General features: G+C 40.9%; 1 protein-coding gene across 2 annotated transcripts; it reads right to left on the minus strand.

Moving 5' to 3' along the window:
• Positions 1-394: 394 nt before the first annotated feature.
• Positions 395-22531, minus strand: si:ch73-281f12.4 (RA_Radil_like and Myo5p-like_CBD_Rasip1 domain-containing protein). Of its 2 annotated transcripts, XM_017705926.2 has the most exons (16): positions 21661-22525; positions 19960-20289; positions 19568-19803; positions 18286-18617; positions 15701-16372; positions 15478-15515; positions 14521-14705; positions 14278-14387; positions 10176-10395; positions 9796-9968; positions 6638-6782; positions 6139-6317; positions 5665-6061; positions 2927-3069; positions 1483-1622; positions 395-1107 (listed from the first exon to the last, which is right to left on the minus strand). In XM_017705926.2, exons 1-16 carry the CDS (start codon positions 21786-21788, stop codon positions 1008-1010), a joined length of 3528 nt encoding a protein of 1175 aa, XP_017561415.1. In that variant the 5' UTR covers positions 21789-22525; the 3' UTR covers positions 395-1007. The 2 variants fall into 2 exon arrangements, 1 of the variants encoding a protein (XP_017561415.1); XR_005131427.1 differs by lacking the exon at positions 395-1107 and having other exon boundaries at positions 1484-1622; positions 2927-3071; positions 5666-6061; positions 21661-22531.
• Between the last annotated feature and the right edge of the window lie 578 nt (positions 22532-23109).

The raw sequence follows: 23109 nt of genomic DNA on the forward strand, positions 1-23109 counted from the left end.
GACCCACTCATATATATTTTCTTTCATATATAAAAAGCAAACAATATTTATTTCACATATCACATAGAATATAAATATAACAATACTCTGAACATATTTGACACTGACATAACACTGTTTCTCTGGCATTGAGCGAAAACAACACATGCTTGTATCACTGGATAGTCATTAGGAATCTATAATACCAACTGTAAAATAGATAAAGGACATATCCACTTAGGATATTCATTGGAATATGAAATCTGCTCTTACTAGAACATTTAAAAACACTGTTTAAATGAGACTTTGTTTAATAGTAATATGTATATATATATATATATATATATATATATATATATATATATATATATATATATATATATATATAAATTTAAGAAAAAAATATAAAGCTATTATTCGTGATATTTACTGTAATATGTGGTGCATAGGTTTTGCATGCGTGCCTTCAGTATAGGGTTTGAGCTTTTAAAGGCTAAAAAAGGCCACTCCTTTCTTTCCTAATACAAACCATGCTGAGGCTGAAACAGGCCAAAGACTGTGGAGTCCTAACCACAGCTACTTTGCAACAAACCAGAACCACACTGCATTTTATGCAGATGACAGCAGGATGAATTCTGAATGAAAATAAAAACTGTAGTAAACATTGGTGTAAATGGTATTTGGTATACGCATCTGAGTCCAAGAGAAATGGGACTGAGCTTCTGCGGTGTAAAGACAAGTGTACAAGAGGTATGAAACCAGTCTGTTCAGTCTGTCAGAGAAAACCGACATTAATATAATAATATAGAATCTTTGGTAGGTTTGACTATTTAATGGACAGACTTCCAATAAAAACCTTTCAAAAAAAGTGAGAGCATTCTTTACTTTAGGTTTAGAACCAAAAGTTATCACAGTGCCAATGTCTGAGGACATCCCAGCAGCATGAAGTAAAATGACGGGATGGGGTAGCTGGTTTGGCACGAATCCCTCAGCGGTTACTAGGCAGTCTTTTTCAGTCTTCTGCTACTTTAGCATCTGGTGATGGAGGTCCTGCCACTGCTCCTTGCTTCGGTTTTAGCCACAAGTAATCTGAGAGAATCTCCTGATGTCCGGATGATCTCCCTACCACTGTGACAGATAGAGAGGAAGCAGAGTATGGGAGGGTTATTTCGGTTACTGAACTGCGGTTACTGAGCTACAGTGCCAAGTACGCCCAAAAGATCTCATCTGTGAAACCTCAGTCTTCCTCCTTTAAGCTTTTTTCTGGACTTAGGGACAAGCCAGACAGACATAGTCTCACGTGGCTGGCTACAGGTTCCACTGTTTGATGCATTCAAACAGTGGTTTTCAAAACATTTTTCAGGGCCCCCAGGCAGTCCACATTTATGTTCTATCTTTATTTGAACAGGCCAACCCAACAATGTCTACTTATGATTATATTGCATGTTACTGGTATTGATGTTATGGTGTAAGTATGTAAGTAGCATGAGACAATATACTTACTTATGGTAGTCCATGCCCACAAGACTGACTCCGTTTACAGCAAGGATGCGATCACCCAGCCTGAGCCTCTGGCACTGGGCAGCAGGGGAGTCCGGTACCACTGACTTTACATAGATGCCACTCATCCTCAAAGGAGTTTTCTACAGCCAGAAAACACAAGCACTCAGTAAGATTAAAAGGGACATCCAATACACACAAAGCCTAAACATCTCATGTGTACCTGTTACACCATACTGTACATGTCTAAGTGTCTTTAGGTAACAAAGCTAAACCAGCAAGAAAAACAAGCAGGAAAGAAAACCAAGTACGTGCACAATCGGTACACTGTCATGTTTAGATAAATGCTTCTAAAGGAATGAGTCACTTAAAGCAAACATTGTTTTACTGTGCTTGTGATAAACCATAGTGTCATATGCAGGACACCAGCAGGATGTACACTTACTTGTCCCTATTATAATGCGTTTGCTACCAAATGGCTTGGATATCCTGGGAAAAGTAGAGGAGCAATTCACTTTCAGTCATAATCTCAATACAGCCATCATTAATGACTTCAAAAGACCCTTGGCGAGGCCAAAGCATAGCCATTTACCTCCCGTTGAGTCATTTCCAGTAAAACCTGACCCCCCTCCTCACATACCTCCATACCAAGTCCCACAATCAGCAACCTTCAACATCTTAAAACACCAGACACAGTTGGGGAGCTAAACAATGCAACCTTTATTGTCTGCACATACACTGCCACTATATTAGCCCAAACAAGCAACAATTATTTTTAAGCATCAGCTGCTGACTGGCCTAGTTTTGGAGCCTTTAACATGTCGGTCATGAAAGAAGCTCAGATTGCACCTTCAGACTCAGTTTGAAGTAATGGGTGTTATTAAACTTTCACTGGCAAAACTAGATTTACACACAAATTGTGCGTCTAGATATGTTAATAATATTGCTGTTGAGTCATATGTGTACCTTAACTCTAGATGGAACATAAATAAAGATGAAAACAAGTTCTTCTGTGCTAAACTGAACCAGGAAAGGTATCCTGTTTCACCTGTGACAGATGATTTTTGCCTGCAGTTAATGAGACCCATTTTTGTGAAAAAGCGTAGTAAGACCTTTAAATCTAAAATGTATATGATAGGCAGATTATACTCATATGAGCGTAAGGAGATTATAGGTTTATAAAGCTCTGCCACTCGTTGTACTAGCCCCATTAATAAGATCTTATGACCAAAGATCAATCCTACAGACCCTGCATAAAACCCGTAGCAGGGAACCAAACATAAACTAAGCTGTAAAGTTTGATGTTAGACCTCTAGAAAAAGACTTCAAGAAAAAAAAATCTTTAAAAAAAGAACTGAATAGATGTTGGAGGAGAAGCTGAGAAACACAGTAAAGAGGGAGTTGAAGATAAGGGGACTTAAAGGAGACAAAAAAGATTATCTCTCACCAGTCCATCCACCAGTGCCAAGCCAAGGCCATGTGGTCCTTTTGAAAGCTCTACAGTAAATACTTCATCTCGCTCATCCTCATCATCCTCTTCTTCATTTCTCTCATCGCTTTGATCTGCAGCTGCCACAAGACCATTCCCTACTGAGGAAATGAAACACAATCACAGCAAACTATTATCACAATACTTCTTTCATGCAGTTCCTTTAACGCCTGCAAAACAGGAACAGTATATAAATAAATTAACAAATGAATCAGTGGCCATGCTGTCTCTGAATCTTAACATGTGGTCCTAAAAACTTGTGTCGTCTTCGAGAAGAAAGCAGGACAGGGAGTTTGTATTCTCTACAGTTTCTTAAGATTCTATGCATATGATTCTCCATAGTACACCTACAAAAGCTGATAAGAGTTCATTGTGATATTAAAGGCCTCCTCAGCCATGTGAGTGCCTGTATTGATAAAGTGGATGCAGTGCTCTGCCCATGCAAAGAACAGCTAGTCAAAAAAGTGCAATTACAGAGAACAGAGGTGATTCTGAGGTCTTACAGATGAACGATAATGTGAGATGGTTATTAAAAGCTAAACAGTGGTGCATAATAAAGTAAACTGTAGGCCCATAACATGAATAGGGACAAATAAACACAGGTTTTTGAGAAATGAAATGCCATTGGCAACATTGTACATGTTAACACATTCCCCTCACCTAACACACACAGATGGTAAAGCTGAAAATGTTCACTGCTGCTTGAATCCTCTCTGGTTAATTTTTGTTTGCATCATCTTTGAAGTGGCATGTTAAGTTCATTTAGAAGTCCACTTCTACATAAATTTAATTTCAGGTTGAGCCACAAGTGATAAAGTTCATAATAGCAGTTGCAGAATTATAAGCCTTAAGAGCAACTGTCAACTATCAACTGTGTTGAGACAGAGCTAGAGTACTTTGAAGGATACAAATTGTGCCAATTTTGTAGACAGATCCACACAGATTGTTCCGTTCCTTCCTTTTTACATGTTTTCATCTAAATCTGCCTCAGGTCTTAAAATAGAACCAAACTAGATTCAATGAGTATTTTAATTGTTGAATCCCATGTATCAAATACTACGCTGCACTAGGCCTGTTGGACCACAGGGGCCTTGAGTGTGCTATACTGCTGCATTGTCTGCCACTCTTCTGATGTTCCCCCATCACAACAGCAACAGTAACACCCCCATCTCCTAAAACTGTTCACACCCCATCCCAGCACCCCGAACAATGCCAGTCCCGATTAAGATTCCATCCAGCAACCCAACTGTAAATTCCCATGACGCTTTATCCACCACTCTTTTCTCTCCTGACATCACCACCTCGCTGTAATTCTTGCTCCAGATTATAGGATTAGCCTGGCTACCAAAATAGCGTGACGTGTTAGCAGAGAAAACTAGTGTGGGTGAAGTCTTGTTGATTGTGAAAATCTAGGCCCAGTTCACAGAGGGCTGTCAAGAGTAAAAGTTGGGTAATGTGTGTTTATTTGTGTTGGGCAGCATCGTTGGAATTGTTAAGAAATCTTTACAAGGCAGTAGTAACTGGATTCAATGAACTGGAACTATAATCCTTTGTGAAAGGATACTGACCCATGCCCTTTTTCTAGAGGGGCTTAAAGCTTAAACTGCCCTTTGAGCATATGTACAGGTTAACCCTCACTAGTCATGTGCTGAAGGGAGCGGACATGCTGCAGTGCTGGGGGAAGCCTCACATTTCATTATTTGCTTCCCAGATTTTAGAGCTCCTAAGTGACACTTTTATAATCAGGAATGTCACAGAGAAGTACAGTTCTAGCCTGGTGAACACAGCTGAATGGAAACATATGAAAACAACCAGCTGGAACAAAACTCTGTATCACCATTTTTGTTGCTGTTGTTTGATTTTTTTTTTAACTTAATTTGAAAGTGCCAGCTATTGTTTATATTATGACAAAATGTGAAGAAGAATGGATCAATAGAAATGCTCCCAGATTATTTAATATAAAATTATAACAATCGCTGAAAATGAAGAAAGTTTTTTCCCTTCTCCAGTAAAGTTAGCATTCTTCGAGATATGCAGTTCTGTTCCAATACCGATATGCACCTGATACATTTATTCAACACAGTCAGGGATTCCTTTTCTTAATAATTTTTTTAATGTGATAAAATGCACTGATTCATACAGGCGGGGGAGTTCAACCTGTGGTGATAGGAGCTAATTGGGCTCTCTCCTCACACTCCCTCCCTTCTTAATCATAATATCAAATCAGAACCAAAGCACACAAAACACCACTTGCACATCCACCCTGCTGCCTCTGCATGACCTCAGCACTCTGGCTTCCAAAAACAATTGACCTGAATAGGAAACAGCCCATCCTTTGAACTTGGGGAACACCCCACAGGCCGAACATGCCTGAGGCCTTCTCTTAGGGTTCAGCTCAAAAGATAAATGAAAAGAGAGTTGGAGGACGAGTGGGAGAGATGTTTTTGGTCCAGGTTATTCATATCAACTGTTAACTCGGCAGAGGCCTGAGGTCAGCTCCTTGTTCAAAAAAGTTTCCTTTCCTAGCTGCAGTAATTACATCCCTCAGGCTACGAGCCATGGCTGTAAGAAATCACAGTGGCAGCTTTATCGACTAGAGAAGCATTTATGGGATTTTTCTTTATCAGAACCTAATGGAAACAGACTGTGTTCTTGTGTCTACAGCTACTATGTTCAAAATCCATCAGATGAGTTACCTTTTTTTTGGTGCCGTGCTGACTGCTGTGTTGCCTCCTCCTGCAGGCTTGCCTCTAACTCAGCCAGCTCAAGTCCTTGGGGTGTGTTGGGTGGGGTGAGCAAGCAGGAGGGGTCCAAGGCCAGGCTCTTGTGATAGCCAATGTCTGTTTCCCCTGGCAAACTACTCTGGAGCTCCAGGTTCTTCAGCTTCTGGGCCAACACTGCTTCACATGAGCTCAGGTCACCATGAGACCCCCTGTCATGAGAGGGTGATGCAGACAAGCATTGCTGTTCTTCTGCTTTGTAAGCAAAATTAATGGTTGGGTCAGGGCTTACACTGGCGATATGGCACTCTGGTTCTGTGCCAGATGGAGAGGATATTGACTGTGTATCCTCCATCACATGATTGCTGGTGTCCTGAAAGAAAATATAACCATATTTAGGCATGTAGAAGCAGTTAAATATGTGAACAGGGTGAGTGGAGAGCAAAGTACCTCCAGTGGCTGCAGTATATTTGGCATCTGGCTGATGGAGATGGTGTGGATGAACTCCTGCAGGTACTGAAGCTGGGAGAAGAAACCAGGTTCTGTGATAGGCTTCCCCAGCTCCAAGTGAAAGGTACTGTTGGGCAGGATGAGCGGAGGATGGTTTTCAAAACTCTCTAGGATTTCAGCTAGGAAAAGATTAGGAAAGATCAGAGACATATTAGCATGTAAACAGGACTTCACATCACCAAAAAAAACAGGTAAGACTGAGTTAAGAGGTGGCACAGGTAAGCTTAGACAATGAAAGGGGTTGCATCTAGCATTATTTATGGACATGTCTGTTCTAATGCTGTCTACAAGGTAAAATATTACACAAGGTATGCAGTCTTCACAAATGGTATTAAAATTTCACAGTTTTATTTAAAGAGCAGGTACAAGAGGCAGCTCATGCCAAAGGGGAAGAGTGAAGAAGCTCATTAACAGCTTGATGTGCCATGGCAGCACTCACTGGTTAGTAGAGCAGATTCTGCTTCCTCTGGAGAAGGGGTCCAGCAGGAGGGGCAGGCCCTGCCTGCGTTGTACTCTCTCAGCATGTGATGAAGCTGTGCTGGATTGAGATGTGTGAATTCAGTTCTAAGAGATGGCCAGGATGCCTACACACAGACACAAAGTAAAGATCAACAGTAAAGCAAGGGTTATGAAATTGCTAAACACTGTTTCTAAAACACACACATAACCCACAATTGCACAGACACAACTCTCCACACTCATCAGCAACAAGTGGGAATAGGAGGAAAAATACACAATACACAGACGCACATGCTATTTCTGACAAAACAAAACATAATTAAAATGCCCCATATAATATACTGCCAAACAAAAAGATAGCTTGCAGTAAATCTTTTTGCACTCTTAGTGCCTTTTGTTGATGCACTGTAAAATAAAGCAGGCCAATGACAGAGCACCGGGAGTGCACATTTTTGTCCACAACGCAGCCACTTAAAATTCATAGTCTGCTACAATCCCAAACATCTTCCAACACATCTGTAATAAACGGGGCACTTTTCCTGGGTCACATGACAAGCCGCCATTGCAGATGTCAAACAAATTAAAATAAGTAATGTATAATGCACTTTGGGAGGGTTCAGAGGTCTGTGCAGACACTAACATCATTTTAAAATAAACAGATTGGGTGATGACAGGGCCAACTTAATCTCTGCAAGAGAGCCGCTTTGGGAGGAGCCTTCAAGTTGCCCCAACATGCCAGCTCATCAGTCAGAGGTCTCCTAAGGAAAACTCCCACTTACAGCTGTCTGCACAAAGAAGGGAGGCTGATGTGAGGGAGCTTTTTAAACACAGGCTCTCATTTCCAAAACACTTTCATGCATGTCCTTAGTGTGTTTATGAGCAACTACTAGTTCTTCAGAACAATATGATGGGGCACATTTATCGCCAATGAGTGTCAAAAGGAGTTAACATTGTCATGCAGATCCAAGAGCAATTTTGTTTGATGTTGAAAGGAGCTAAACCTCAGTAATGCCAAAAACAGTGTCCTAATCAACTGAGCAAAGCAGACTCAGAAACGGCAGACAAAAAAAAAGGAGAAAGCACAAGTGGTTGAGCACATTGCTGGCTTCTATACAAACCACAAACTGTGCCCTAGTGCTATGGGTGGAACTGTAAAAACCAGCTTCCTAGCAACTGTCCCATGCAAGTGTTGTTAATGCTGAGTACAAACTGAGTAAATCAAATTGTGCTCAAAACGCAACACTCTGTTACATTTAGCAAGACATGAGATGGCTCAGCCCAACTTAATCTTAAGAAAAACAGGTGCTATGGCAATCTGTGTAAATATGTGTATATGATTCCTACCTTGCAAATAAATACATTTATTTGCTTTACATAACAAGGACCCACTGTACATAAGTGCTAAAAAGTAAGAAAGGTCCAGACTGCTTGGTTTATGTTGTTTATGATGTTTAAAACTTCTCAAAAACACTTTAAATACAAAGTTTGTAGGATTAACCATATAGCTTACTGAAGCTAACCTAACTCAGGGGGAGTGTGTTCTGATTCAAAAATGCACTTTTCACTGTCCACCCCTTGTACTGGAAGTAACACAGGTGTGATGCACCTCTGAGTGGTGAGTCAAAGTTGGCAAGGGCATGTTAAAAACAGTATTAAAACAGTATCTCACAGTTCCCCCTCATCCCACTACTGCAATCAATGCTTAGCAAAAGGGGAAACACAACTGCTTTGAAACACAACTGCTTAAGAGCAGCACAACTGCTTAAAGCTCTTATGTAAAGAGTCAGGTCACAAAAGCTGAAGAGCAGAATCATCAGGTGGTGATGAGTCATGGTAAGTGTCCAATGTGCAGTCAACTAAACACGAGGTTCTACACGAGGAACTAAACATGGTACACTACACGTTCAGTGTCACATGAGTTCATTTTAGCCCCTCCCTGCCTGAGTACATCTGATTAACCATGAATGAGAAACACAGAGGACTGAAAACGCCAGCATCCCTCCTGGGTGTGATTACCTAATGGGTTTACACCTGATTAGTCAACGCTGTCTTACTTGCGCTCACTATATACTCGCTGTAGTATGATGTAGTCTGCTGGTGCTGAGGCTACTGCCTTTTGGTTCGTTGTCTTCTCACTCTTGAAGAACTCCTCAGATCTTTATTCCCAGTAGAAAATGCTGCTCTTTGACAAGCCTATAAATCTCTTACAGAACAGGATGTGTCCTGGTGACACCTTGTAACTTTTGTATATCCCTCTTAACATTGAAGTATCCTATTTTGTAGTTTGTGGAAGGCAGGGGCTGATAAATGGTGTAGAATTGGACAGGACAACTTCCTCAAGCAAGACAATTAAACAAGATTCCGTCTTTCAGTGGATTACAAAGGAAACGGCAGACTTAAGAGAGGATTAACTACTTCAGTAACATTGTTACGAGTCAGCAGCTCCTCTGTTGCTCATTCAGGTGTTGTTCCCCTCACTCAGTGCTCCCACAATGAGTAATGTTTAATTTCTTCACGCACAACATCCTGGGCCAACTCTTCATGGGAAGCTATACAAACTACATGCCACAGCATGCCTGCTGGAGTTTCACTCAGATGACATCAACTTAAACAGACCGTAGGTTCTTTGTTTTGGCACTTTCAGCATGCCATATATTAGAGTCGCCCCATTGTGAACAAAGAGACTGCAACAGTCATAAGGAAATAAATATGTATGGACTTTGTTATCACACTAACCAAACCTCTCTGTCACATTAGACTGAACTTGACACCTCAAGCCAGCCTCTTTGTTGGTACAACAGGTTTGCTTAGTGCTGCCCGAGGCATGAGATCATTTCTGCATTTATGAGGAGTCTCAAGGATTTTACAATGGTGTGCTAAGATTATAAAAACTTATATCTTGGTGTCCACAGCCACATCAGTGGATGACAGAATAAACATGGCATTCTGTGATCCAGTGCAGACATCTTATTACAATGTAATTACAAATACATTATTCATAAACAGCCTCTAGAAACCAGACTGATAGGTTTGTCAGGTGATTTAAGATAACAGATGTATTCCTTTCAGGCACAGATACTGTAAGTGCAGCTAACATTCATCGGAAGGAAGATCACTAAAAGCGCATGACAGACTAACCTGTAGTAAGGTCTCTTTAGGAGTGGCCAGCAGGTTGACTGCTGATGAGAGTTTCTGGAAGAATTCAGCAGCCAGGTCTCCCAGTCCAATGCTCTGTGTCCAATCCATCAGTAAATCCAGGTTGGCCCGAATCTGTACTCCTCTGGACCACTGGTAGAACCCTCCTCCAGAACCTTAGCAAATACCCACATTCACAACCAGTAATTTTTTCAATTCAAAAGATTTCAGCAGCAGATTTAAATACTGAAACAAGGAGGTCCCCCAAAATAGCCAGCACCTCCATGCAACTGTATCATAAACATAAAACGATCATATATTACAAAATTATTTAGAACTACATTCACTTGCTTGGACAGAACAGTGTGTAGAGCAGTGCTGACCTCTTTCCATGAGTATGTTGAAGAGCGATGCATTGGTGAAGAAGAACAAATACGCCAAGAGTTGTGAGGATATCTCTGTGTGCACCTGGAAGGTGTTAAGTAGTTGAAGTGCCTCCTTCAGAACATCCAGGATGTCACTGACACCCATAGGCATGTGCAGCTGTCCACTCTCAGAGAAAGGGTTGCTGTCCAGCAGCCCTGGCAGAACTGCATACAAACTCTGAGAACAGCAGTGAAATGGAAGAAAACAGGCAGTTTTAGACTGTGCAGCACTTCTGTGTTGTAGAATAATACAGAAAAATAAGGAGGCAGTTGATGTAACTTGATGTAAACGTATCAGAGAGAAAGACCTACAAGAATCAAAAAGTGACCTGACTAGAAGAGTCTGCAGTTATCAGAGAGTTGGATATCAGCAGTCCAGTGAGACACTGTAACTACAGTGGAGTGCATCTTGTATGCTCTATCTGAGCCCACAGGAAGTATGGCAAAAAAGAGACTTCCACTTAGAGCACAGATACAAGTCTGGAACTGGGCTATGGAGAACATCTCAGCTGTGACAGTTCATTGTTACTACTGTAACAAGAATTTTGGGAATAAGCAAGATAAGATACTGCTCTCATCCAAACTTGCATGTCCCACTGGCTTAATTACTGCATCACCCGTTGGACAGATAACTGCCATGATAACAAAAACGCTAAAAAAAGATAAAAGCTAAAAAAAGCTAAAAGACTATAGCAAATAAACAGAGGGGAACTAGGTATTTTATCATAAAGCAGCAAGAGTCTTCTATGTACTCTTTAAACTACGTGGAAATAAAGTTCCTGTGAATAGGGAAGATTTCGAAGTATATAGGAAACATGTCAGGAAGTTCTGTTTTTAAACACATGGCTTTAGCACACTGTGAACTGACCTATGGTAAGACCCAAGAGTTAGAGCTATTCATGAGAAATTCAGCCATGTTTAACTGTTACCCCACACATTTTGTGAGAAAATGCAAATCCATAGATTAGATATTAAGGCCTCTTCTGACCTCTCATGAGGCAAAACATACTGAAGAAAGAGAACAGAAAACACAGAGCTGAAAACACAACCTAAAATATAACAATGTTTACAGTATACTAATTATATATTTCAGAGAGACATCCGTACCAATCTACTTGCTGATTTGCATTTACTTTTACAGCATTTGGGAAACGCTCTGATCCAGAACAACTTGCGCTGGAGGCATTAGAGGTCAATGAGTAATCTGTCCTGGACAAAAGGTTCCAGCCCACATCACTTCTCCTTCGCTGACACATTCCTCTGCCTTTGTCCAAGATCATGACATCACTACATCGGTCACTTGGGTCCATATAGAGAGGGCATTACTAAGACAAGCCCCTCAAAGACTCTGATGACTCTCGTAGCATATAGTGATCCCACCATTGAAATAATGAGTGCCACACATTCCTCCCATCCCATGAGTCAGAGGCAAATCTGGGAAGTAATGTTCCTTTTTAGTAAACATGAAAGGAGAAGTGAAAAAGCTGAAGCGAAGTGCCTTGAATTCATCTCAAGCATGGGATTTTTAAAAATGCAAATAATGTATCAGCTTTCTTGCCTTATATTTAAGAGTATCAGAAGAGTTCAAAAAAGTTTAGAAAGGTGAGAATATGACAATGGCTTATGAGGTTAATTAGAAAATGGTGCATGGACATATTTGCAAAGATGATTTCAGTATCAAATTCATTTTTTTGTACTCTGCTACCATTAAGACATTACATTACACTACATACACTAAATTCTAGCCTCAGATTCTCTCTATTTTGGGTGAAATTAGGCATCATCAGCTTAAGAAAGCACAAAAACATACAATTTCTTAAGCGAAACTAAAAATGTCTTTTAAACGTCATGCTGAGGAACCTACTAACCACAAACCCCCTAGTAACTTGCAATCTCCCAAGTGGACATGATAACTGTGGTCATTTCTCAGTACTGGCTGTCTGGCTGCTCTCTTCCTAAACAGGAAACAGACTGTGGGTTCGAGGCATCATTCCCGCTCTGCATTCACAGGCCACAGCTGCTTCCCCACAAACTGAACAGCAAGTAACTGCTTGGCCACTCTGTGCTTCCTGCTTAATCCACCATAAGGCCACACCACACTCCCTCTGTGCTCCACATATCACCAATCTGGACAGACCAGGCCGACGTGTTCGCTTACACACGTAATGGATATTTGAAAACTGTTTTAGCTCTGGACCCTAGCAAGACACAAACAGGGCTATAAGTGGTGTGCGTCAACACTTGGAGCTCTAACAATATTCAGATCCATCTTCCTCACTCCATTAGCAAAGTTAATTTGCAACCAATGTCATGATACTGTGGAATATAAGTGTTTTGACCGAACCTAAAAACTTCACTGGAGGCAGCTGTACAAGTCTGGTTTAAGTGGTTGCCAGGCTGTATTACTACGGTAATCAGGACATCATCCTGTTAGGCATGTGTAGCTCAGTAGAGGTGTGGCCAAAATGTCTGACTGTTTGAACGCCAGAATTATGGGCCTAGGAAACGTCATGAAGCTGGGAAGTTTTCCTAGTGTTTCCTTCTTGAGCATTTAGGTAGTAAACTTTTACTAGACACACTTCCAGAAAGTTAAATTCTCAAAACAGACATCTATCCGGTTTTACTGAAAGAAACTGAAAGCATATTAGGGGGATAAATATTCACAAAATTCAGAATTTTATTTGGTATAATACAGTGATGTCTTCATAGGTCACATTTTTCAAGATAGTAAACATAAGGAGTGTTTAAAAATGTGCCTTATAATACTGTTCCTATTTTCAGTTCATTAAAGCATTCAACATTATAAAAGCACAATGTTTGAAACAAAAGCTGTGCCTTAGCGTTATCGCAATCTAACAATCTAGGCACAAGATAATACATTAGCACAAGTCTTTCACACTAGCTGCAAGTTAACATGCTAGTCATTATACAATGATAACTTCAGTTAGGACTGAGCTTAAGATAGCAATTACAGAATAACATGCTTTGCAGGAGCTTCCTAACCTAAAAAAACATTCTAAATACTGTCCTAACTTTAGAATAACCCCAGTGGTGTCCTACTGTCTGTGCTAAGTTTCTGTTCCTACCATTAGCCATTCTATTGAAAAGAGAATGATATCATTTTCAGCAAACTGCAAACACATTCTTCCAGGTTCCCTCTTATCACCTAAATAAAAATAAAATATTGTAGCAATGGCAGTGAATAATGAGGCTGAATGTGTGATTTTTATTAGGAAAAATAACACTGTGGGCAAAGGGGAGTGGCAAATACATAGCATTGGGTGGCGCAGTCACGATATTCTTAAGTTTGTCAAACTTCCAACTCATCATACCTTATTTTTATTTTTATTTTTTTTACACCTGCACATCTACATCTAGCTATATAAAATACATTTTTGAAATTATTCTGCATACATGTTCATGTTTCAGTTGTGTGTGTATGTTTGGTTGACATGACATTTGATTATCGACCTCAACAGAGCAGTTTTGGATTTCCTAAACTGGGATAAGATGATGTGAAATAATATATAATCCATGAATAAAGATAAGATTTGTTTCTGTGTCAATTTGTGAAAAAAAAAAAAAGAGTCATATCCTGACTTTGTCAGATCTTACCTAATGACTAAAGATACATATTTTTGTAAATCAGCCTCAGGACACCAACATGAAAGGAAAAGAAAGTTTGGGCAAAGTTGGGGCAATATGTCAGGGCAATGTACTTGTATCTTGGGAAAATGCATGGCATGTATTTGTTTTTCATTCCATGGAAGGATTTTTTGATTCTCAAAAAAGCCATCACAGACCAACCTTGCATGTTTCTTGCCTTGTTATGACCTTTCTCTGGCATGCTTACAAAACGAGAAGAATGGTGTTTACACTCAGGTGTCCTGTTTCAAACATGCTGCATACAGCACACAGACCACGATCAGATGTGATGAACTAGGCTAATATTATCTGATTTGGCTACAGGTTTGTGACTTACTGACATTAAGGAGAAGCAGGAAAGGGACAGTTGGTCTTTGTGTAAGTATGTGTATGTATATGAAACACAGGAGCTTACTTTGGTGAGGTAATAGACAGTCTGCTGGAAAGTAAACATGATGACTTCCTCCAAGACAGTCATGGCCTCCTCACTGGCAGTGCGTGTGGACAAGATCTGAGAACTTAATTCTACAAAAAGAAACAAATAAAGTCACACAAAACATAACTAACCAAATCTGCTTACACATTTTTAAAACCAAACCCAAATGACTGATGTTAATGGTTATAAACAGTAAATAGATAGATAAAAAGAATAGAGCACCCTTGCATTGATCCTCCTCATCCTGCTGTGTCCAGGGCAGAAGCAGGGGCACCTCATGCTGGATGAAGTGCAGCATTTCAATCGAGTTGGCCATCCACAGCACCAACGGCTGCAGGCCTGGGATCAGTTCAGCCATACTCAGCAGATGCAGCTCCTCTGGCTCTGGTTGCCTGTCCCCAGAGCCACTGCAGAACAAAGATAACACTCAGTATGACCCATTCGGTAATCAAGATAAACAGAAAATCAACACACGTACACAGAAAACTACAAATATTATAGTATTGTGTAGTGTAGAAAAAACATTGCGAAGACTTAATTATCTATGTTGTATTTTGTATCTATTTCCTTGTAGCTCAAGCGTTATTTTTTTCATTCTGTTACAGTGTAGCCATATGACACTGCCAAAACATTTACCCACTGCAGTATCACAATAAGGGATAAGTGTTGGTACAGAGCTGTACACTACTGTTTCAAATGCTTAAATCTCTACCCCATGATACTGTACCGAGAGAGGGGTAGAATAAAAGGGGCTCTGTGTTTTCAAAGAATTCCTAATACTTCAAATCAGCTAAATGTTTTTGTTTCTACACTTATCTTTCATTTAAATAAAAGCACAACAAAAGCAGACTGAATCAAAGGAAGTTTAAATCATAAAGCCATTGAAGTTCATTTTCCCCTCTGAGTGCTTCCTTTTGAGCTGTTAGTCTTTCCACCTTAGCCACAATGTGGAGGGAAATGATTTAAAATCAGGATGTACTGTGGCCAGACAAAAAGTCTGATAAAAAAAATTGCAATCAAAGCTGGAATAGTTCTTAACAGACTGATTTACTGGGACACATGGCAAATTACTTAAATGTGATTGTCATGTTTTGGTGCATAAAGGGTTGACCCTAGCAGTGATAACACACTGGTGACTTAAGATTATCTTGAAAACAGACAGAAAAGAAAGGTTCTCACGAGTCTGGCTGAAGCGATGCAAGCTCTTTTGTGCTCTCCTGTGATGGAACACGAAAATATTAATTTTAAAACATACTTTCTCAAAGTGTGTCTCACAAAGACTTTACATATTGTTAGTGCTACATCATTTATCAAGAACGTACAAGACAAAGCTGGTAGAATGTGATTAATGCTGAGGGCCATAATGAGATTTGTGATTTGCCTTGCTCTAAATCTCACTCACCCACATAGCGAGTTGGATCTGGTTGGCAATTCGCAGTAATAGCTTGCGAAAGTGCACCATTTCAAAGCTGGCAGCTGAATGCTGGATGCACAAACAGAGCAAGAAGGCAGGAATTAGTTTGGGCTCCTCTCCTCTTGGGTCCACCATGGTGAGGATCTTCTCCAGCACCTGGTCTTCTTGCTGCAGTTGGTAGGAAAGTGAGAGCACTCTGCCCTCCATGTCCCTCCAGCGCGCTGCTACATTTCTGTGGGTTTGGGGCTTTCTTAGAGAGGAACCACAGCTTTTACAGGGTGAGGCTTCAGCTGGGGCACATAGTGTGGTCATCCAAGAGGGCATATGCTGGGCATCAGGGGCAGTGGGGTCCTTGAACATGAAGAGGTAGTGCTGGCCCAGGCCCACCAGGTCCCCTGAGAAAAGCTCAGCCTCACTCTTTAATGGAACACCATTGCGTGTGATGGGGGCTCCATGGAGAGGCTGCAGTAGGGTAAGAGTCCTTCTGTTGCCCTCTGAAGGGGGGTTGGGAGCATCCAGGCGTCGCACACAGCAGTGCTGGGGTAGCACATCAGGGGCATAAAGCAGCACATCCACTTTCAACCGCTCCATATCCTCACTGTGCTCGCCATAGCAGCCAAACACACAGCTGTTCCCACTCATTAGATAGATCACAAAGTCCTGCAGGGAACCAGGAACAAGACAGTATTTTACAAAACACTAAATAAGATAGTGAGTGGACAAAATGTTAATAGGCCAACAGAAACCACTGAGATCCTGAGATAATTTCTCCATAAACATCAGATTGTCACCCAGGAATGTCTCAGGATAATTTACTTAATTAAAGGCACTTACAAGCAATTAAAAACCATGGATGAACTTATCGTAAATCCTTTGCAGATGGCCATTTAATTAAACAGAAAATTCATCACAAGCTCCCACAGTTGTGCAGAAAGAAAGAAAAGCAATTGCGAACCAGTTGATTGGGAGTAACTATTTGATCTAAAATAAATGTGCCTTTGGGGATTTGCTGAAGTGCCTGGCATATCACTGCGTTAAGCTTTTAATTTAAGAAAAACTCTTTCTGGGCACTGACTATGGCATCAAATCATATCTTAACTGAGATTTGTTTCACTTGTCAGGGTAAAAAAAAATATGAATGATGCATTTTCTAGTAAAAGAACAAACATTTTCATATGAAAATAGAACATTAAAAGTACCTAATAACAAATAAGAAGCACTGTGTCAAAAGTCTTATAACACAGGACACACTATGCTGATTATAGCTTTGTCCTGTCTCTCCTGACCTCAGCGTAAGTACACATGACAAAGCTCTACCTGTGCAAATTACAGCACTGAGGGTGGCCTCATCCCTCTGGAATGTTAACTCCTGTTTACAGTTTCATCAACCTTCAGACAATACTGACACACACAATCAAAACAATCAGCAGGCACTTTATTGCCTTCTTTTGCGCAGACGGAAGCACTGACATTAACTGATGGCATGAAATCAATGGCAAAGGTCAAACAAATATATTGTGGTGATCATGAACATATCAATGAGCATGTTAAAAAGTAACTATTAGTAATACTGTTTCTGCTTCAGGCCAGGCTGTGTGTTTCCCAGTGAGGCGCACACTCCCACTCGGCTGCACACACCCTCACACCACTCTGCATACTCAGCAGCACTTGCAATCAAGAACAAACAGTGCAGTGGCAGCTTCCTGCTCCTGGAAATAGGCTTGGCCAGGCCACAGGCGGTCACTCTTGCCTTCATTACAAAAAGACAAAGTTCTGTAAACAAATTAATCACCCAGTAAACCTTTAAATGAGGTTAAGATTACGATATATGTTTTTAATGGTCTCAGATAGGAAGAGAAATTAGTTTAGCAGTGTTTGTCATTGTTCGGTTGTGGTGAGAACAAAATATGTTTGCACACATGCTTTGTTTGTCCATCAAGCCTTTAAGCTGTTACATCGCAGCATGAGACCTAACATGTACAGAACATTCCTTTCACAAATTCTGCCAGAATACAGCTTGAAGTTCTTGGCAGCGGCAGCACTGATTCAAGCTGAGCTTTCCACCTCTGAGAGACAGGTCAAACCCTGGAGGTCCAGAGATCACCTGTCTCCATCGTGGCTGCCCGTCTGCCCCAATCCAGTCAGACACGGCCTAATCCAGCAGGAAGCTCCCTCCCCCAGCTTTGCTACACGCACACCACACATTACAGTGGCCAGCCCACAGCTTCTCGGGACTCTCGGGTCACCAGATTAAAGATACAAGTTCAATTAAAAGCTTTAATGTACAGTTAATAAGGTGGAGTATATTTGCAGACAGACAGCGTTGGGTAAGCTGACAGAATACACCTTCACTGACCTTGTGGGACTGTTGATTAATGCCTGGTAAACCAATTACAGAGGGAATCTCTTATTGTAGGACACAATCACTGCCTGATGGCCTGCCCATGATGGAATTATAAAAAAAGAAACTGCCACTGCAATGCACAGAAACTACCCATATTGTACACATGCATAAGAGACAATAATAGACAGTAGTTACTAAGCTGTAGTTATGGTAGGCAAAGTAGTCTCACTTGTCTGTGGCTGTAGCCCTGCAGGAGAAGGAAGTAAGGGAAATCAAAGGGCGGGTGGATGGAGTACTGTGTTGTGTTGTCGTCACTGCTCTCCGTCTCTTCTTTCTCTGTGCTGAGACAGCGGCCCTCTGCATCAGCCTCAGCCTCTGGGTCCTCCTGCAGTGCCCCTGCTTTATGAACCTTGCAGGCTTCTTTACCCATGGTAGAGACATCCATGTCACTCAGACTCCTCCACATGCCAAGGCTGTCTATCTCCCCATCGCTCCCGTCCACAAAAAGGGAGGTGACTCGTGAACGCACTTTCTGCAGTTTTCGGACCTGGGCATTGAGGCCTGATGAGGAATAGACAGGAGAGATAAGACAAGAGAAAATGATAGTGGAAAACGGTGTTGCACTCACTTCTATAACAGGACAGGTGCCAGGATTACCCGTGTCTAATGTTTTTGCCCTGTTGGACCCAAATCAATGCACAACATAGGCTGATAAGTGTTTTGTTATGTTTGGCTAAAACTAGCATCAATTTTATGAGAAGAGATGTGAAGCAACATTTCAGAAAAACAAAACCCCACTCAACTCCTCCAGAAGCATCTTATATACTCCCAAGAGACTTTAGTAATAAGTAATACAGGAATCTAAGATCTTGCCAGTGTCTTTCATAAGTGAGCAGCATTCTGGTAAGATTCACTCTTTCTGGACTGAGATGAATAATGACAGAAAACCGCAGGAAAATTTGGAGCTGTTCACTTCCATTTGATACCACCCATGGATGCATGGGACTGACGTAACACAAACACCATTCAAATCAGCCCTGGTGCCATTAAGCTCTGTGGAATGTTCAGAGGCCAAACTTTCACACCCATCAGCTCTCTGGGTGTTATCAGCTGTGGAAGTGGGCGTCTGTCCACATTGTTCTGCACAAGGAAGGCAGCAGCAGGACAAAGTCTCCACCAGGGATCCCTGAGAAAACCCACCACCCCATGCCAAAGTCAACAGGGTTACACATTCTCCAGAGCGCAGGAAACAAGATCAGATAGAAAGGAAAAACAAGGGGGTGCTTCAACATGCTGTAGGTGTTTAGGCACAATAGGAAAGCACAGTATGAGAGCTGAAGGAAGCATTCCAATAAAACACCTACGATAGACTACTGTGACCATATTTTTCCTTGCAAGAAATGATAAAGGGAATTAAAAAGGACATTAAGTCACTTGTAAATTAATTCTAATTAAGTTCTAACAGTTTTGATTCCATCATTTACTACAAAAAGGTAATTTAGACACAATACCTGCAGTGATTGTGTCTCTGTCTTTTCCACTATGTTCTTCAACACTAGTTCTCTTCTGAATCTCGAAGCGTCTAGAAAATCCTTCTTTGGGTTTCCACAGTGACTGAAGCATAAGGGGCTTCTCATTGTCGCCAACAAACCGAAGGCACTCTGTCTTCCACTGGTGGTCCACTCCTGTCTGACCAATCACATCACAGAGCACATACGCCTCTGGATCTTCCTTTTCCAGGCAGTATCTGTAAAAACACCAGCAAAAAACAATTCACTGATACAACAATTTATCAGGAGAGAAAATCAAGTGAGAACTCGTCTAAAATCTAAAAAAAAAATCTTTTCACAGAATTTTTTTTTCTTTTCATTTCAATACTGTAAAAACGGACAGAAGCACCCACCGCTCCAGGGCCTCTTTAACCAGCTCCTTCGCACTGGACCTGGTCGTAGCCAGCACACTCTTGTAATTGGCCCCTTGGCAGATGTCACTGCCAAATATTTTTAGAATCCCTGGAGCAGAGAGCTGGCTGGACAGTTCAGAGGGGTCATCAGCTACCTGCAGGTCTCCTGACAGGTGTCTGCCCCCCTGGCCCGGTCTGCTGTCCCGTAAGAGAGGACTCCGGTTAAACACAGTGGCCAACCTATTGTTGTGGCGGCGGATCTTGCTTTTGGCCGGCTGCCTGACGCCAGTACTCTCCATGGATCGGGTGGTAATATCAGATGCACTGGACCTGAGAGACAGAGAGAGAAGTATAACCTTTAAGATGTGCTGCAGCCATGCTCATCTGCACAGTGTCCATCTACCAGACAATAAGGACAGTCTTCTTTTAAAAGCATTCCATAGACAGTGAAGCAAAGACAGGTTCCTTGGTCCCATAAGCAGACATTTTATGCTTGAAAGAGGATTTTGTTTTGCTAGCTAATAGTGAGGGGAAACAATATTAGCTAGAGCAGACACAGCTCAGCTATCAGTGGAGTAAGGCTCCATGGTGGACCATATGTTGGAAATAACAGGTTATGGATAGAGCTTCCAAGTTATGATGATATACACATACATATACACATATATATATATATATATATATATATATACACACATACATATACACACACATATATATATATATACATACATATACACACACACATATATATATATATATATATATATATATATATATATATATATACACATACATATACACACATACATATACACACACATTTACATACATATGCAAATACATATACACACACACATACACATATATATACACACACACATATACACAAATACATATACACACACACACACATACACATATATATATATATATTTATATATAAAATAGTGATTTTCTGGATGTTGGTGTGTTTAACCATTTCCAAGCCTCTCCTTGAGGAAGTCCAGTATTATATGTAGTTAAAATGCAGCTCCTGGCTTGACCAATCAGTGCTTCAGTAAATTGTGCTCATGATATAATTGATGATATTAACAAGTCTCTGTTGCAGCTGTGAAGATGTCAAGGAAAAATATGGACCCAAGAAATTCTTGTTACTTTTTATTGTTTTTATGTTTATTTGAATTATGAATATGAGTTTATTCTAATGTATATTGTGATAAACTCACTGCTGAGGTAAATTGTTTAAACATTTGCTTAGATGCCTAAAACTTTCACATAGTACTGTACATTTTATATATATATATATATATATCACACACACGTATGTATACATACATACAGACAGTGAGACAGAACTAATATACAAATTATATATATATATATATATATATATATATATATATATATATATATATATATATATGGATGGAAAGACGTTAGTCGTTAGTAGTCGCAATTGAGAGAAACGAGGTCTGTCTGCGTTGCATTCGAACTGTAGTAAATCTCAGCCTTCTCAAAAAAAAGCGTTAGGCTAAAGCTCGCGTCCTACATACTGAGCACTGTGACTGTAACAGTTAACCTTTTTTCATAGACGTTGGGGATGAGAGGAGCTACATTACCGTGTAACAGCGTTGATATTACATTTTAAAAACTTTAGACAGAAAAGTACAACTTTTTTTTTAACCAGAGATGACTTACTGTAGAGATCCATTGCTGGGCTTTCTCCCCAACTTCGCAAGGCTTTTTTTCGGTGAGCGGATCAATAATCCGACGGGAAAACCGAGGGTTTGTTTGCTTAACTGGTTGCTTCTTTCTTCCGAGATCATTTTCTCACAGCTGATAAAAACGTCTCTTGTTCAGTTACGGATGAATCTAACGTTACAATATACAGCCCCAAGTCACGCACTACCGTATAGACCGTTCATCGACGAGTTTATGTCTGTGTTAGCAACATCATCCGTAAAAACCGTTAAAAGATTAGCCTGTAGGTCACCCAAGCTCCGGCGTAAAATTCAACACTGCCATCCAGACTGAGGTACCGTGTTGGTCCGCTTCTGTAGATATTTCCACTGTAAATTCACATTTTGTTGTTCGCCTTAAATCCTTGAAAGTACTTCTCTTGTAGTCTGTTCACCGACCACTCCGTCCAAAAATCTCTCAACGTTAGCAATTCCTTTAAAGCGCCCAGATCGAGGCAAAAACGACAAAAATGATATTTATTCAAATATCTTGTCTGTGTCGCTGAATTAAACCCCTCTGCCACGCTTAATATCCGCTTTACTCTCGGAGGTGAATCACACGCAGACTTTTTTCCGTTGAGACTTGGAGCTCGAGCTGCAGCGCGTGAACGTGTTTGAAAAGTTACACGAACAGCGCCAATAGCGGGCTACGGCCATGACGTCACTCCGGAGGAGGCGGTGTTTACGGAATTTAATGGATGAATATAAAGACGCTGGATGAACGTAGACATCTATCGCCAATGAAGGGTAAGTGAGCCAGCGCTAATGAGATGAGGTTTACCAACGTACAGCGAATCGGACATTCAAGGACTGCTTATTGCGTAACAGAAGAAACTGGGATGTTTGCGGAAAAGGGAAGGGTGGGAAAGGATATCCCCCCTGACCTGGGTCTGACAGAGAAACATGCAAATAGGTTTCACATCACAAAATTATAGTAGACGCCTTTTAAAACGCATGTCGTGATCTTACATAGTTCTCGCCCCCTTGCTTACCACCCCCCCCCCCCCCAAACAACTAGTACTAGTCCGTCACATGTGAATCACGCCATCTAATGGCAACAAGAAGTAACTTCATTTAGCTTTTAGTCGCGTGAGAAAGTCTTCCGACAGTCGAGTGACTTCACAGGGGTTTTTCAAAATGACCGTATTAGATGTTAAACACATTGTGTTTTTATGCGAAAGGGTGAATGTAGAAAATCTTACCTGCTCGAATTTCTTCACAGCGGCGGTGGGGGTCATGAGGGGTCTCAATACCTACATTTACCATTTCTTCGATTTCTGACGTGCACATTTCTTGAGTTTCTATACTGTGTCGATAGTTTATTATTTTGTCTCAAACTCTGTGCTTTTAAAAAACACTTTACACTGTGGGTTTAGTCACATTAATCCCAGAATGCTGTCAAAAGCAG

The sequence above is a fragment of the Pygocentrus nattereri genome, chromosome 14 (genome assembly GCF_015220715.1).
Source record: "Pygocentrus nattereri isolate fPygNat1 chromosome 14, fPygNat1.pri, whole genome shotgun sequence".
In the NCBI taxonomy this organism is placed as follows: domain Eukaryota; kingdom Metazoa; phylum Chordata; class Actinopteri; order Characiformes; family Serrasalmidae; genus Pygocentrus; species Pygocentrus nattereri.